The sequence below is a fragment of the Scardinius erythrophthalmus genome, assembly GCF_964197995.2.
Source record: "Scardinius erythrophthalmus genome assembly, chromosome: 20".
NCBI classification, from domain to species: Eukaryota; Metazoa; Chordata; class Actinopteri; order Cypriniformes; family Leuciscidae; genus Scardinius; species Scardinius erythrophthalmus.
Window position 1 is genome coordinate 24,393,103 of NC_138240.1, and position 13,465 is coordinate 24,406,567.

The 13,465-nt window shown below is 37.5% G+C and overlaps 1 protein-coding gene across 1 annotated transcript; it reads right to left on the reverse strand.

The window, feature by feature from the left end:
• Nucleotides 1-12,294: 12,294 nt before the first annotated feature.
• On the reverse strand, nt 12,295-13,264 carry LOC308681010 (H-2 class II histocompatibility antigen, A-Q beta chain-like; the record flags this gene model as incomplete). The annotated part of the gene is made up of 4 exons (XM_081349532.1): nt 12,295-12,317; nt 12,429-12,542; nt 12,624-13,040; nt 13,204-13,264. The coding sequence occupies 4 exons, from the start codon at nt 13,262-13,264 to the stop codon at nt 12,295-12,297; spliced, it is 615 nt and encodes a 204-aa protein (XP_081205658.1).
• Between the last annotated feature and the right edge of the window lie 201 nt (nt 13,265-13,465).

Consider the following 13,465-nt stretch of genomic DNA (forward strand, 5'->3'; position numbering starts at 1 on the left):
CACCAGTAACAGCGGATTATCAGTGAATGAATCCCAGTTGTCTCCGACGAAAGTTTATAAAACTATCCTGTGTAAAATGATCACTACAGAGGCGGGTGTTGGCGGTGATCCTCAGCTCTCCATCAAGGTGGCTCTTCACAAAATTAGTCCACCTCTTGCTGATATGATAGTTTTTCGGAAATTTAAATAAGGACACCGATCTGTTTTGAACGTGATCGCATCCAGGTAATACGCATTTCCGTGACGAAGGCATAGCTAGCTAGCAAACTGTAGGATGTAGTAGTAACTAATAGTACTGACAGTAACTCGCGATTGAGTTGCAAACTGATGCGAATGGGCTCCAGTGCGTCATCAAGTAGGGGCGTGTCCAGGAGCTCAGGGGCTCCAGTGCGTCATCGAGCCCCCGTTTTAGCCCCGCCCAAAAAATCCAGAACACAGCAACGGTGAAAAACTGTTTAACGGTTGTAAGAACTGATTTTCCTGTTAAAACAAAACTCACCCTGCAATAACGCCATAAAATGCACCCTGGACAGAAGATAACAAAGGCAGAGCACAGAACCTTGTCCTGCCCAAACTTATCTCATTGTCCCCTTGTTTGACTTCAACTCATCCCCCCTCTCCCTCCTCAAGGAATGTCTATTTAACACATATGGTGCATCTTGAGAATATGTTGTTTTTCCTTTTCATGTTTGGTGTCATTTTAAAGGGCACAGTGCGATTGGTAAAATGGTCTTAATTTCATTGCAGTCATTGGTTTAATGAAAAAGATTGAGAACTTAGGGAAATCCTGTTCTTCTCTCTGGCTGATATCTCTTTAGGATATCTCCAGAAACCAGGTGCTACCCCCCTGGGGTACATGGATTGGCCCAAACAACTCTAAACAACATTTGCTTAACCCCCCTTCTGTTCTGATCTGGTATTTAAGGCGAGGGAATAGAATACACTTTGGGACTCTTTACCAGGATCATCCCCCATAGTGATGTTTCAGTGCTTTCCTGTTGGAAGGCCCTGACACATTACTGTGTCTTTGTCAGGAAAACATTACTTACTTTTAGAGTCATCTTTGAGTAAATTATGTCATGTATTTTTGAATTGGCTTTTAATAATTTACTCCTGTAATTGGCATGATTTTTACCTGACAAATAAATGTTAACCTTGATTTATTCTGCATTCTTCTGAAATCATTATTTCCAGTAGATTAATGTGTAGTCTGGTGTTTCCGCAAATCTTTGTCCAGGATAGATCAAACTGAAGGCACTATGAATGGAGCATGGAGCACATCTTAGATGACCTTCTGATTTCTGACTATCCTGACTTAGCATGTTGTACGCTGCAACTATTATAAAAGATTACACCTATGGGTCTGCAGTGAGCGGCTGCATAGGGTAAAATACTTGCACTGCACCCTCTGACTATTTCAGGACTGGCTAGTTTGTGATCGTGAGCGCGCAGTCGCGACGTGACGTCTCAAAGCGACACTAGGTCCATAATGAACGAATAATTGAAAGTATGGGATAATCAGAATAATCAAAGATCTAAATTAATTCATAATCAATATTTATGAGTATTTTCTAATCAGAAATACAATCTAAATTTGATTATCATTTGAAATTGGAGTCAGATTACGCATAGAGCTAAAGTAATACTAAAACTAAGTTCCAATAAATTAAGTTAACTTCACTGGATCGCTGAAAAGACATACACGCTTTAAACAGCCCGGTCTCACCCCAAAACGTCACATACTGACGCGTCTTGACCAAACGGCAATATACGACGAAAAGGGTACCCCTAAAACGTCCATATGAGACGAAGACATAAGCGCACCAGCAGCGCCTCTTAGCGGTACCCTAACGCATACCTAAACCTACCCATAACCCGAATAGTCACATACGGACGTTTTAGGGGTACCCTTTTCGTCGTATATTGCCGTTTGGTCAAGACGCGTCAGTATGTGACGTTTGGGGGTGAGACTGTGTTACTTTAAACCTTCGCCAGGCCGTTGGATTCCGTCGTTGGGCCAATGGGTGGTCCTTACACGGTCTAACTCCACAATTCAATACTTCACAGTTCACAGTCTTTGTAATATGATTTAGCAATACATTTCTAACATTTATAATGTGTTTAGAATTTTTTTTAGAATTGCCTTTACAGGGACTTTAAAATTCTGCATATATATATTTTTTTTTCACAGCTGTTTTTTATTATATTCTTTGCTTGTGCCATCTTTTACCACTCACTTCAGTGGAAATATTGTGTAAAATGAGAAAAAATATTTGAAAATGTTTATTATTTTTTATATAGTTATAATATGCAATGTTTTCAAATGCATATAATCATTTAAGCTAGTTAACATAGTAAAAGTCGTTTAATTGTGTTTGAAGTGATGTCACACCACATGACATCCCGTCACATCACAGGATGAAATGAGACACTGTATGAACATTTATGGTGAAATTTATTGAATACTTTTGTAACAAACAAATTCATTTGCATCTCTATTTGAACATTAATGAAAACGCAACATATCAGTACAATCTTATTACTTATTGTATGAATTTGAACTAAAAACATAACAGTAAACAAGACATACTGAATAATTCATATTTTGGAGGCGTCAAATCAGACCCAGTCATAAAGACCATTCATTTCTATTTTTAACTTAAAAGACTAAACAAATATCTTGTTTCTCAGGAGAAAGTCATTAAAATCATGCTAAAATAATTAAAAGCATGTTAAAATCATCAATTCAGCTCTTTGAACAAAGATTCCAGTGAACAAGAGAAATTTGACTTCATCCTGTGCTAACCTTTCCCTGTACCTCCTTGTCCTTTCTTTGCTCATGCCTAAAAACTGACAAATCACTTTAAAAACAATGATCAGTGACTGTTAACATACACATACACAAATAAATGAAGACAGATATATATATATATATATATATATATATATATATATATATATATATATATATATATATATATATATATATATAGGTATATTATGTATAATGAAGACAGATATATTTATGTTTAATATATTTATAATATAGGTATATTATATATAATATTTGCAATATTTGTTTAATATATATATAGAGACAGAGATATATTTATATTTATGTTTAATATTGCAAACATAACAGACGAGAATCTAGCTAGACATCTGACTTAATTATGTCACACTACAGGACGGGCTGTCACACCACAGGACTCTTTCACCTTTGCAGCCATTTTGAGTAATTGCTATACACGACTGACCTTGGGCATAACAGTAACTGAATAAGTTCATTGTTTTAAACCAGAATATGATTATTTTTTTTTTAAATATTTTTCTTTTTTCTCGAACTAGATCAGTCTAGATCAGTCACACCACAGGACTATCAAAAATGAACACGTTCATGGTCTGACAGAAATGATGATATATATCAAATTAATAAGAGATTAACACTCACATTTTAACCTCCTTAGCACACCCACACATCTGGGGGACTTCCTGGTAGGGGGCTTGACTAAAGGACCCCTATGGCTCTCCATGTAACTGCTAGTACAAAAATCTAATATCCTATGTCACACTGCAGGACAGCATTTGTGTTTCAAAACTAAATGTACTGTAAATATTATTTTAGTACTTTTTAGCATTTTGAAAACTTAAGTTAATTAAGCTTTATTTAAATTTATCTGCTTTATTTTACTAATATTTACATTTGATGAGTCATCAATGTTACAGTCACACCGCAGGACATTTTGCTGTTCACCTTGAAATATGAACAACACCAAATACATTTTACGTCCCAAAATCATAATATTGAAATAAAATGATGTGCTATGCCCCACTGGCATGTGTTGTTTTAGTTGAGAAATGCAGTTCAGTAAACATTTAAACTTAATTACAGAAAAAAAATGCGTCACGTCATCTGCCCCTCTGGGGACATCAGAGACTTATTTTACATCTTGTGAAAAGAGTCATAATAGGTGCCCTTTAACCCTGGCCTGGTTTCCTGTGTTCTGCCTTCTCTCTGCCTGCTCTGGACTCTTGCTCGCCTTGGATTACTTCTTTCGTCTTGCCTTTTGGATATTGTTTGCCTGACACCTGGACTTTAGCCTGGTTAGCTGGTTTCCTCTTGCCTTGGAAGAGCAAGGTGTGGAGAATGTTGTCAAGGCTGAATGTGACTTTAGGGTTTTCCCCTTTGTCTGCAGAGATGACATTGTCTGTTATGTGAACAAAGTCCTCAGACTGGACCCAACATGAAGACATGATACTGAGCCAGAATCATTCTCTCTCATTGACCTTGATTTTGTATGTTGCAAAACTCTTCTGAGTGATTATAACATGCTTTTCATTAGAGTTTTTTACTGTAATCTTTTTGGCTTTTGCAGTTGGGTCACTGTATTTTCACAGTATGCAAGTGCTGAATATACAGACATTCAATACTATACAATATTCAGTACAATACTATACTTGCAGCGCATACAGCATACAATTTATTCACCTTACTACTGTAAGTTGTCATTACTTTTTTACTCAACTGCAAAATTTGTTTACTTGGTTACCATATACTTTTTTTCTGTAACTGCATGCTTTGGATTCTGAGTTCTCCAATTTTTGATGTCTAATGAGTGATCTGTAGTGTTTATAATATTGACTCGCTTTGTGTATGATTGAAAGCAGTGTTTGATTTCGGGCAAAGATAAAATGGTTTTGAGGCAATCGTTTTATTTTGCCAGAAGAGTCAGAGATTCACTGAATGTGGTTTGAAAATTGTATTTTGTGTTTAAGGTTTTGAGTTATGGTTTCAAGAAATGTGTTTTAGCAATTCAGAAAAACTGTAATGATATGACAGTCAGTTAACAAAGTTTTATAGACATTGTTGATGTGGGTGAACGTGATTTCACCAAGTACAATATGTTCCTGGATCAACATCTTTGTTGATCATGGTACAACTTTCCAATCAACCAATCAGATTTGAGGGTCAAATTTACAGTTTATGGGCCCTATTTTAACGATCTGAAACGCAAGTGTCAAGCGCAAAGCGCAAGTAACTTTGTGGGCGGGTCTTGGGCGCTGTTGCTATTTTCCCGGCGGGATAAATGACTCTTGCGCCCGGCGTAAATCTAAAAGGGGTTGGTCTGAAGTAGCTTCATTATTCATAGGTGTGGTTTGGGCGTAACGTGAAATAAACCAATCAGAGAGTCATCTCACATCCCCTTTAAGAGCAGGCACGCTTGTTCTAAAGCGGATTCCTAACGGCGGATTTGCCAGGCACGCGCCAGGAGCGGTTCACAGCCAAGGAGAGCAACGCTCTTGTCACAGCCGTAAAAGAGAGAGAAATTACATTGAAATGGAGAAACCCACCCAAATTAACTTCGGTTAAACAGGAGTATGATAATTTGGGTAAATGTGTAAGCTAGATGTATGCTTTTATAATAAATTGTCTTTCTATCTATCTATCTATCTATCTATCTATCTATCTATCTATCTATCTATCTATCTATCTATCTATCTATCTATTGTAATAATGTATGATTTGCAAAGATGAAAACTGCTGCTTCTGTGTAGATGAGAGAATCAAAGTGCGCGTTGTGCACACGCTACGTTGATTATGGCCAAGCATGCGCCCTTAAAATAGCATATGAATAACATGCGCAACGCGCCACTGACTTTAAACTATTTTTTCCTGGTTAGTGGCGCAATTGTTTTCTAAACCTGCTAAATAGCATGAGGGAACGTTTGCGCCGGAACACGCCTCCTTTTTGCGCTGAACTGCCCCCGGGAGCGCAAGTGTATTTCTTAGTTAACCGACGTGTGTCTGTGGAGGGAAAAGTCAGCTTTGCACGGGTGCAAAATAGGAATGATACATGCGTCGGTGTACAAAGTCAATTGCGCTGGGTGCAAGATAGGGCCCCATGTCTTAAAGTTTAGGCTTAGACCCATGGTGAGGTGCTTCAACATCAGTGTTATTCACCTATCATTTCCCTCTGATTTTAGGGAAAAGTTATGGGTAGTGTTAAGGCCTGTTCACACCGGGACGACGTTTAACGCCTTTTGACTAAACAAAGGGCGCCAATGTAAGTGTGAACACCGACGCGTAAAAGCATTATTTTTTTTAAAAACGCCTCAGGTTCGTTTTTATGGTTTGATACACCGCGTCAAAAACCATCCGAACAATGAGATTGGCACTTTTGCTCAAGTGTCTGGAGCTTCTGAAGTTATAGTAAAACACAACTTGGCCCTTTAGGTTTAGGGGTAGGAATAGGGTAAGGACTAAATTTTGGGACTGGAATGTTATTCCAGGATCAACAAAATATGGTGATCCAGGAACATGTCTTACTTGGCAAAATCATGTTGACCTGTTGATGTGATAGCAGAATCATTCCTGTGAAAACAAAAGAGGAATTGATTGTCATAATAACAATACACTACTAATATATTCGCTCATATCTTTACTGACATGCTGATTTCCTCTTGTAGTAAATGAGTCCAGCAGCTGCTATGATGATTCCCAGCTCCAGACCAGACACCCCAATGGTGATTTTACTCAGACTCAGAAATAGAAGGGTCTGTGTGGAGTATTACCATAACATTTAAAAGTGGGTAATGTCAGTTCACATGTGTGCATATTATATTGACAAAATCTAAACTGACTGGCAGAAGCTTTAACAAAATTAGACAATTTTATCCCAGTCGATGATCATGGTTTTAATTAAGCTGCCATGCTCAACCACACAGATGATTTTCTCTCCAGATTTGGGAGTATATATCTGGTAGTATAAGTCTCCATCAGCCAGTTCCTCAGGGAACTTCGCATTAGTGTTCATCTCTTTACCATCTCTCAGCCAGGACACTTTTAATTGTTCGGGGTAGAAGTCATATCAACCCGATCTTTTTGATATTTTACGATTTGCTCAATTCGTATGAATTCATACGAATGACTTACCCCTGACCCCGCCCCTAAATCTACCCATCACTGGGGTTTAGATAAATACGAATTGGTCGTGAGATAGTTTCGCTATCTAAGCTTGATTATGAGTTTCACTGAACAAATAAGAGTAGACATTTACCTCACTACTACTCACAATGCATAACAATACATATCGCAGAAGGCCTCAAGATAATAATAAACCTATTGTAATTATTTTATTACAGTTTTTCTCGATTGCTTAAACACATTTCTTGAAACTATGCCTCGTATTCTCAAAACTGTAAACACAAATCCCCAAACATCCTATTTTCAGGTCAAAATGAAGCTCTACACTCAAAACCATTCACTCTTGCTGAAAAACCAAACTTTGCCCTCAGACATCACACACAAGCCCTCAAAATCACACACACTACAACATAGTCTAACACACTGGTGCAATATATTCAAAACAATGTTTCCAAAACTGGTAAGTTATGTTGATTGTGGTTCCCCCCCTCACAAACCTTTTCACATGATGAACACAAAAGACACAACCAATGGATACATTGGCACATGTTTATTAATTAATGTACTACACAGTACAACACACACACACACACACACACACACACACACACACACACACACACACACACAAAAACACACACACACACACACACACACACACACAAAAAAAAATTCTTGCATACAGTTTTTGCCCGTTGCTTGAACACATTTTGCAAAACTTCGCTCATTGTGCCAAAACTCTACACACAAGTAAACATGACACAACACTGGGAAATATACCATTCACATCTGTGTAAAATTGAAACTCTACTATCAAAACCTAACATTCATTTGTCAAAATGTAACTCTGATGACAAAATGACACATACTTGCATCATATGCATACACTTTCAGATCAGGGGGAACACACTAGTCTACTTTATATAAAACAGTGCAGTCTTTAATTTTCACTGTTTATTCAGAAGGCATATTTTCAGAAGGCACATTTTCAAACAACCAAAAAATTGTGCAAAAAAAAAAAAATGTGTCCACAATTGCCCTTTGGCCAATTACATTATGACCCCGTCGTCTTGTTTTGCTCAGGTCGAATTCAGCTTTATCAATGAAAATGAATTCATGAGGCTGTGCAGCTCCATCCATGGCCAAGATTCTCTGTAACAAAAAAAAAAAAAAACATATTACTGTACTACAGTGCTACACATACAGAACCCTCACCCCATCACACAGGTACCTGTGTAGCTCTCCGAATGGATCCATGTAGTACTGATATGGTACATATTCAGCTGCTACTGGATTTCACCAATACTGTATTGTAATTGTAAAGGACAGTTACACTTACCCGTACATATTCAGCTCGAAGTCCTTTGACCCTGACACTGTTCCTCTCAAATGGGACCCTGTAGAGCTGCTTCATGGTGATGTTGTGTTTTCCCAAGATGCGTCTGATGGTGGTGATGCTCACATGGTTTATGTTGTTGAACACTTGCCTGTCTGCAAGTATTTTCTGTAGTAGCTGGTGGAGACGGATGGCATTGTCTGCCCTCACTAGGTCCACAACGGCAAGTTCCTGCTGTTGTGTGTACAGGCGTTGGCGTCCTCCCCCAGAAGGTCTTAGTCATTCTAGAGAAATACAACCACAAATTGTCCTCGGTTTGCTTCTTTTTCTAACAGTATACTTTACTATATATACTGTATCATCCACTGTACTGAAACATGTCAATATAAGTAATCATGGTATTTTTCACAAAAACTACCACTTTGGCTGCAAAAGGAGCATTAGCACCCTGCAATACCCTGTTGTTTTACATGATGTGGTAATGTGATATAGTACAGTGCTGTAAATACCATCTGAGTAGAGTAGAAGGCAGAGAGGTGAAGACATACCTGTTTTCTAGTCAGAATGTTCTTACTGATGCCACTGTGAAGCGGCTTAGATGTGGGTGGACTCTCTGCCCAGCCTCATAGTCAGGCCATGATTGATGACATGGTCCACCAAAGTTGCTCTTATATCGTCAGAAATAGGGGTGGGTGCATGGCCTCTTCGACCTTGACCTTGTCCTCTTCGTCCTCCACGTCCTCCTCGTCCTTCTCATCCTCCTCATCATCCTCGTCCTCCTCATCCTCCACATCTTCCTCTTCCTCTTGCTCTCCCTCCATCCATGCTTGCAAAGTTCTTGAAATGGCTAAACTGAGGGCTTTTTGTAGCTGGCTGATTGGTGTTCAGTTTTGCAAGTAAGTGTCTTCATGTGTGTATTTGAGTGGTTGCAATTACCCGATGTGTTTTGTATTTTGGATACATGTGTTTTCCAAATGGCACCCTGAGATTTCATTTTTGAACGAAGTGTCTTATGTATGAAATAGAGTGTAGTATGCAGGACCAAGTGTGTTGCATAAAGGAGCAAGTGTGTTGCAGAATTGCAACTAGAGTGCAAAGCAGCGCTTTTGTTTAAGGTATGGGTACATGTGTTTGAGGTATGGTAACAAAAGCTTCAAGTTGTGTTACTTTAGTCTAAGCATGGGTCTATAGTGTTCAAGCAACGGGCAAAAACTGTAAGTAAATATAAAAAAAAAAATTTGAGGAGAGAATAAAATAAAAAAGTTTTTTTTTTGTTGTTGTTGTTGTTGTTGTGTGTGTGTGTGTGTGTGTGTGTGTGTGTGTGTGTGTTGTACTGTGTAGTACATGGATGAATAAAAATGTGCCAATGTATCCATTGGTTGTGTCTTCTGTGTTCATCATGTGAAAAGGTTTGTCACAATCAACATAACTTACCAGTTTTGGAAATGTTGTTTTGAATTTATTGCACCAGTGTGTTAGACTATGTTAGTGTGTGTGATTGTGAGGGCTTGTGTGTCCTGTCTGAGGGCAAAGTTTGGTTTTTCAGCAAGAGTGAATGGTTTTGAGTTTAGAGCTTCATTTTGACCTGAAAATAGGATGTATGGGGAACTGGGTGAGACATTATGGATTTGTGTTTACAGTTTTGAGAATACGAGGCATAGTTTCAAGAAATGTGTTTAAGCAATCGAGAAAAACTGTAATAATTGAAAAGCAAATCAGCATTTTAGAATGATTTCAGTGTCACTAAAGACTAATGATGCTGAAAATTCAGCTTTAATAAAAATGACATTTTAAAATATTAAAATAGAAAAACAGTATCTTTAAATTGTAATAATATTTCACAATATTACTTTTTTACTGTATTTTCACAATTCTAGAAACAGATCATGATGTACTTTCTCTTTAGCAGAATATCTCAGACCATGTATATGTGGTTGCAGTGACATTATGTGTTGACAAAATTAGATATTCATTCTTGATAGCATAAGTTTTAAGTAATGTCACTCAAGCACTGCTGTCACTGATGTGTTGTGCAAAGATTGTCTTTACTATGGCTCATCTTACCCGACTGTCCCCTCTTAAAATGGTCAAGACATTAGTGTAGAGAATTTGTTTGTAAAAATATTTTTCTTAACAACTAACACCAATAGTGACTTCTGGTTTTGTATTCAATGCTTTGAAAAAGCTTTTTTGGTGAAATCAGCTGTGGTCCTGGTCACCAATGTACAGGACAATGTGATACCAGCAGTCTTTTGGCATGATAAGGCCCAACAGATACATGAAATATTATATTCAGTAAGATAAACTCAGCAAAAAAATAAATGTTCTCTCAGATTCAACTACTTTTATTTATATTAGTATAAACATTTCAACAACTGAGACATAAACTGAATAAGTTTCACAGACATCTGGTCAACAGAAATGGAATAATGATTCCCTGGAAAAAAAGTTGTCAGTATCTGGTGTAACCACCAGTGTATCTCATCCATGCACTGCACTAGATCTGTGAGATGTTACTTCACTTTTCCACCAAGGCACTTGTCAGTGGTGACATATGTTTTGCCCCTGCAAGGTAAAGTTACTGTAGCCGTGACTTTAATTGTCTACCACCTGTAATCTGTTAGTCCACAGGTGCATGTGCAATAATTGTTTAAGGTTCATTGAATAAGCATGTTCAATTTTGTTTAACCCTATGGGGTCAACAAAAACATCAGTGGATTGTGTGGGTTTTTTCACATAGCAGCAAAACTGATTTAAAATAACTTGAATTTGTGTCAACTTGCAGTCAAACACAAACATTGTGCTTTTGTAAAATAAAGAAAACAAACGGGGTGTGCTTTCAGCCATCTCAGTACAGTATGTGAACTTTTATCTGGAGTGCATCACAAAAATGAAAAACCACAGCGAATACTTGAGCAATATATCTATAACATGTAAGTGTCTACTTTTAAGTGATCTCATTCAAAACAAATATTCTCTGTTTATGTAATCTGTATGGAAAGAAAGCAATGTCCAGTCTGTGAAAGGGGTTCATATTTGTTAATGTATTACTATATTATGAAACAATAGGGAAGATTGTTCAAATCTGATCAAAACTTCCTCATAGTTCCCCCAAAACTTCCCCATGACAAGCACCAGTGCTCCTGTAAAAGAACCCGTTTGTATGTTTACAACAATCATGGTAAACCAGTTTTGAAATATCAGATATGCGTGACTGTCACAAACACAACCAAACTGGATATTTAGGTTTGTGATACTAATCTCATGCATTCATGGAGGCTCGAGCTCATGGAAGTTCCTTTAATCATGTGAAAGTTACTGTCATCTTGATGAGGATATACCTTCCTAATGTTCAACTTGTCATAATATTTAATAACACCTCAGCATTTTAACGTTTGATAATCAACAACCACATACTCAAAACTCAAAAACTCAACCTTGACTTGGATGTTAACAAATGCTTGCTGCAAGAACAGTCAGAGGGGAGTATGAAAGCGTTAAAAATAAATAAAAGAAAAGTTAAGAAAATGTTGATCTCAACATTTTAAAGTCAGCCTCATTATAGGGGACAGTTTGCTAATAAACAGTTTCCTAAGACCAATGTACACATTCTTGATCAGTTTTCTTAAAGCAAAGAAAGAAGAGTTAAAAAAGGCTCATCAGGAATGCTTTAGTTGTTTCATGCATTCAGCACAGCAACAAAGACTTATATCTTAGTTTCAACATTCACAAACTCTTTTCTTTAAGTACATTATTGTGTACAAATAGAGACAAACTTAGCAAGAACAATGATCTCTATTATCTCTATATTTTATATTTCTCTATATATTTGATGCTATATATCATTATTGATTTCCTAAATTTTAGAAACTAAAGGATCATCAACTAAAGGATTGTGGAAATAAGACTGTGTATTATAATTGTGTCATAAAGGATAAAAGCTTCATTATCAGTCAGAATGAGGACCTGAAATATGTATACTTATTTATCATGTTGTACAAGTTATTAGCATTTATAGAGAAATCAACCATCATCAATGAGGTACTAGGATCCTCCCTGTCAAAAAAGCAAAAAAGCAAAAACAAAAAAACCTTACAATGCATGTATACAGGATAGATTTAAAAATACTAATATCAAACTGAATTATTCAAAATCATTTTAACTAACCTGTTGATTTCTTCTTGTAGTAAATGAATCCAGCAGCTGCTATGATGATTCCCAGCACCAGACCAGAGGATCCAATAGCAATTTTGTTCCTCTCAGACTTTGGGAGAGACGGATCTGCCGGGTACACTGGTGTGTTAAATTATGCTGCCCACAAACATATTACTAAAATGACAGTAGGGAAGTACCTCCTCTTACCCCAGTCATAAATCATGGGTTTATTGAAGCTGGCATGCTCCACCATACAGGAGATCTTCTCTCCAGATTTAGGAGTGTATTCCAGTTCAGAGTGAATCTGGTAGTACCAGTCTCCATCAGCCATCTCCATTGTTGAGGTCACTTCAGTGGTCATCAGTTTACCATCTCTCAGCCAGGACACTTTGATGTGTGGAGGATAAAATTCAATAGCTCTTTCTCTCTGCACTACAGGGCCACTGTTCCAGAGCTCCGGAAGTTTCATTCCATACTCATTAAACCCCACAAATCTCCCCAGAGTGCTGTCAAACTGTATGAATAGATATTTATTGAAATAATAGCTGTTAAAATACACCATGTCACTGATATTAGAGGAGCTGTAGATGCATCTTGACAAACGGTATCGGTAATATACATTAGCTGAAAAAGAATGAACACAGAGAACAAACTGTCAGATAAATGTCAAGAAGAAAGAAACAGAAGAACTTGGATGCATCAGTCAGTTGCAGTAGAGGCTTGTCTTTATAAAAAGTACTTGTCAAATAATATTTCCCTTAGGTCCATCACCATTAGAATGAGTCACCCTTCTTAAGATAATGTTTATATTGACTGTTTATATCGACTGCTCGGCTGTCTTTCGACATTCTGTCCAGCTCTTTGTGTGCTACATGGACGAGTAGTATCTAAGAAGAGGCTTTCTCACTGGATAGTGGACGCTATCGCTTCGGCTTATGCGAGCCAGGGAAAGGAACGCCATTTCAACATCAGAGCTCATTCGACGAGGGCTGTTGGCTCTTCTAAAGGCAGAGGTTGGTCTGAAGGCACGTCTATTCGGGATATAGCTA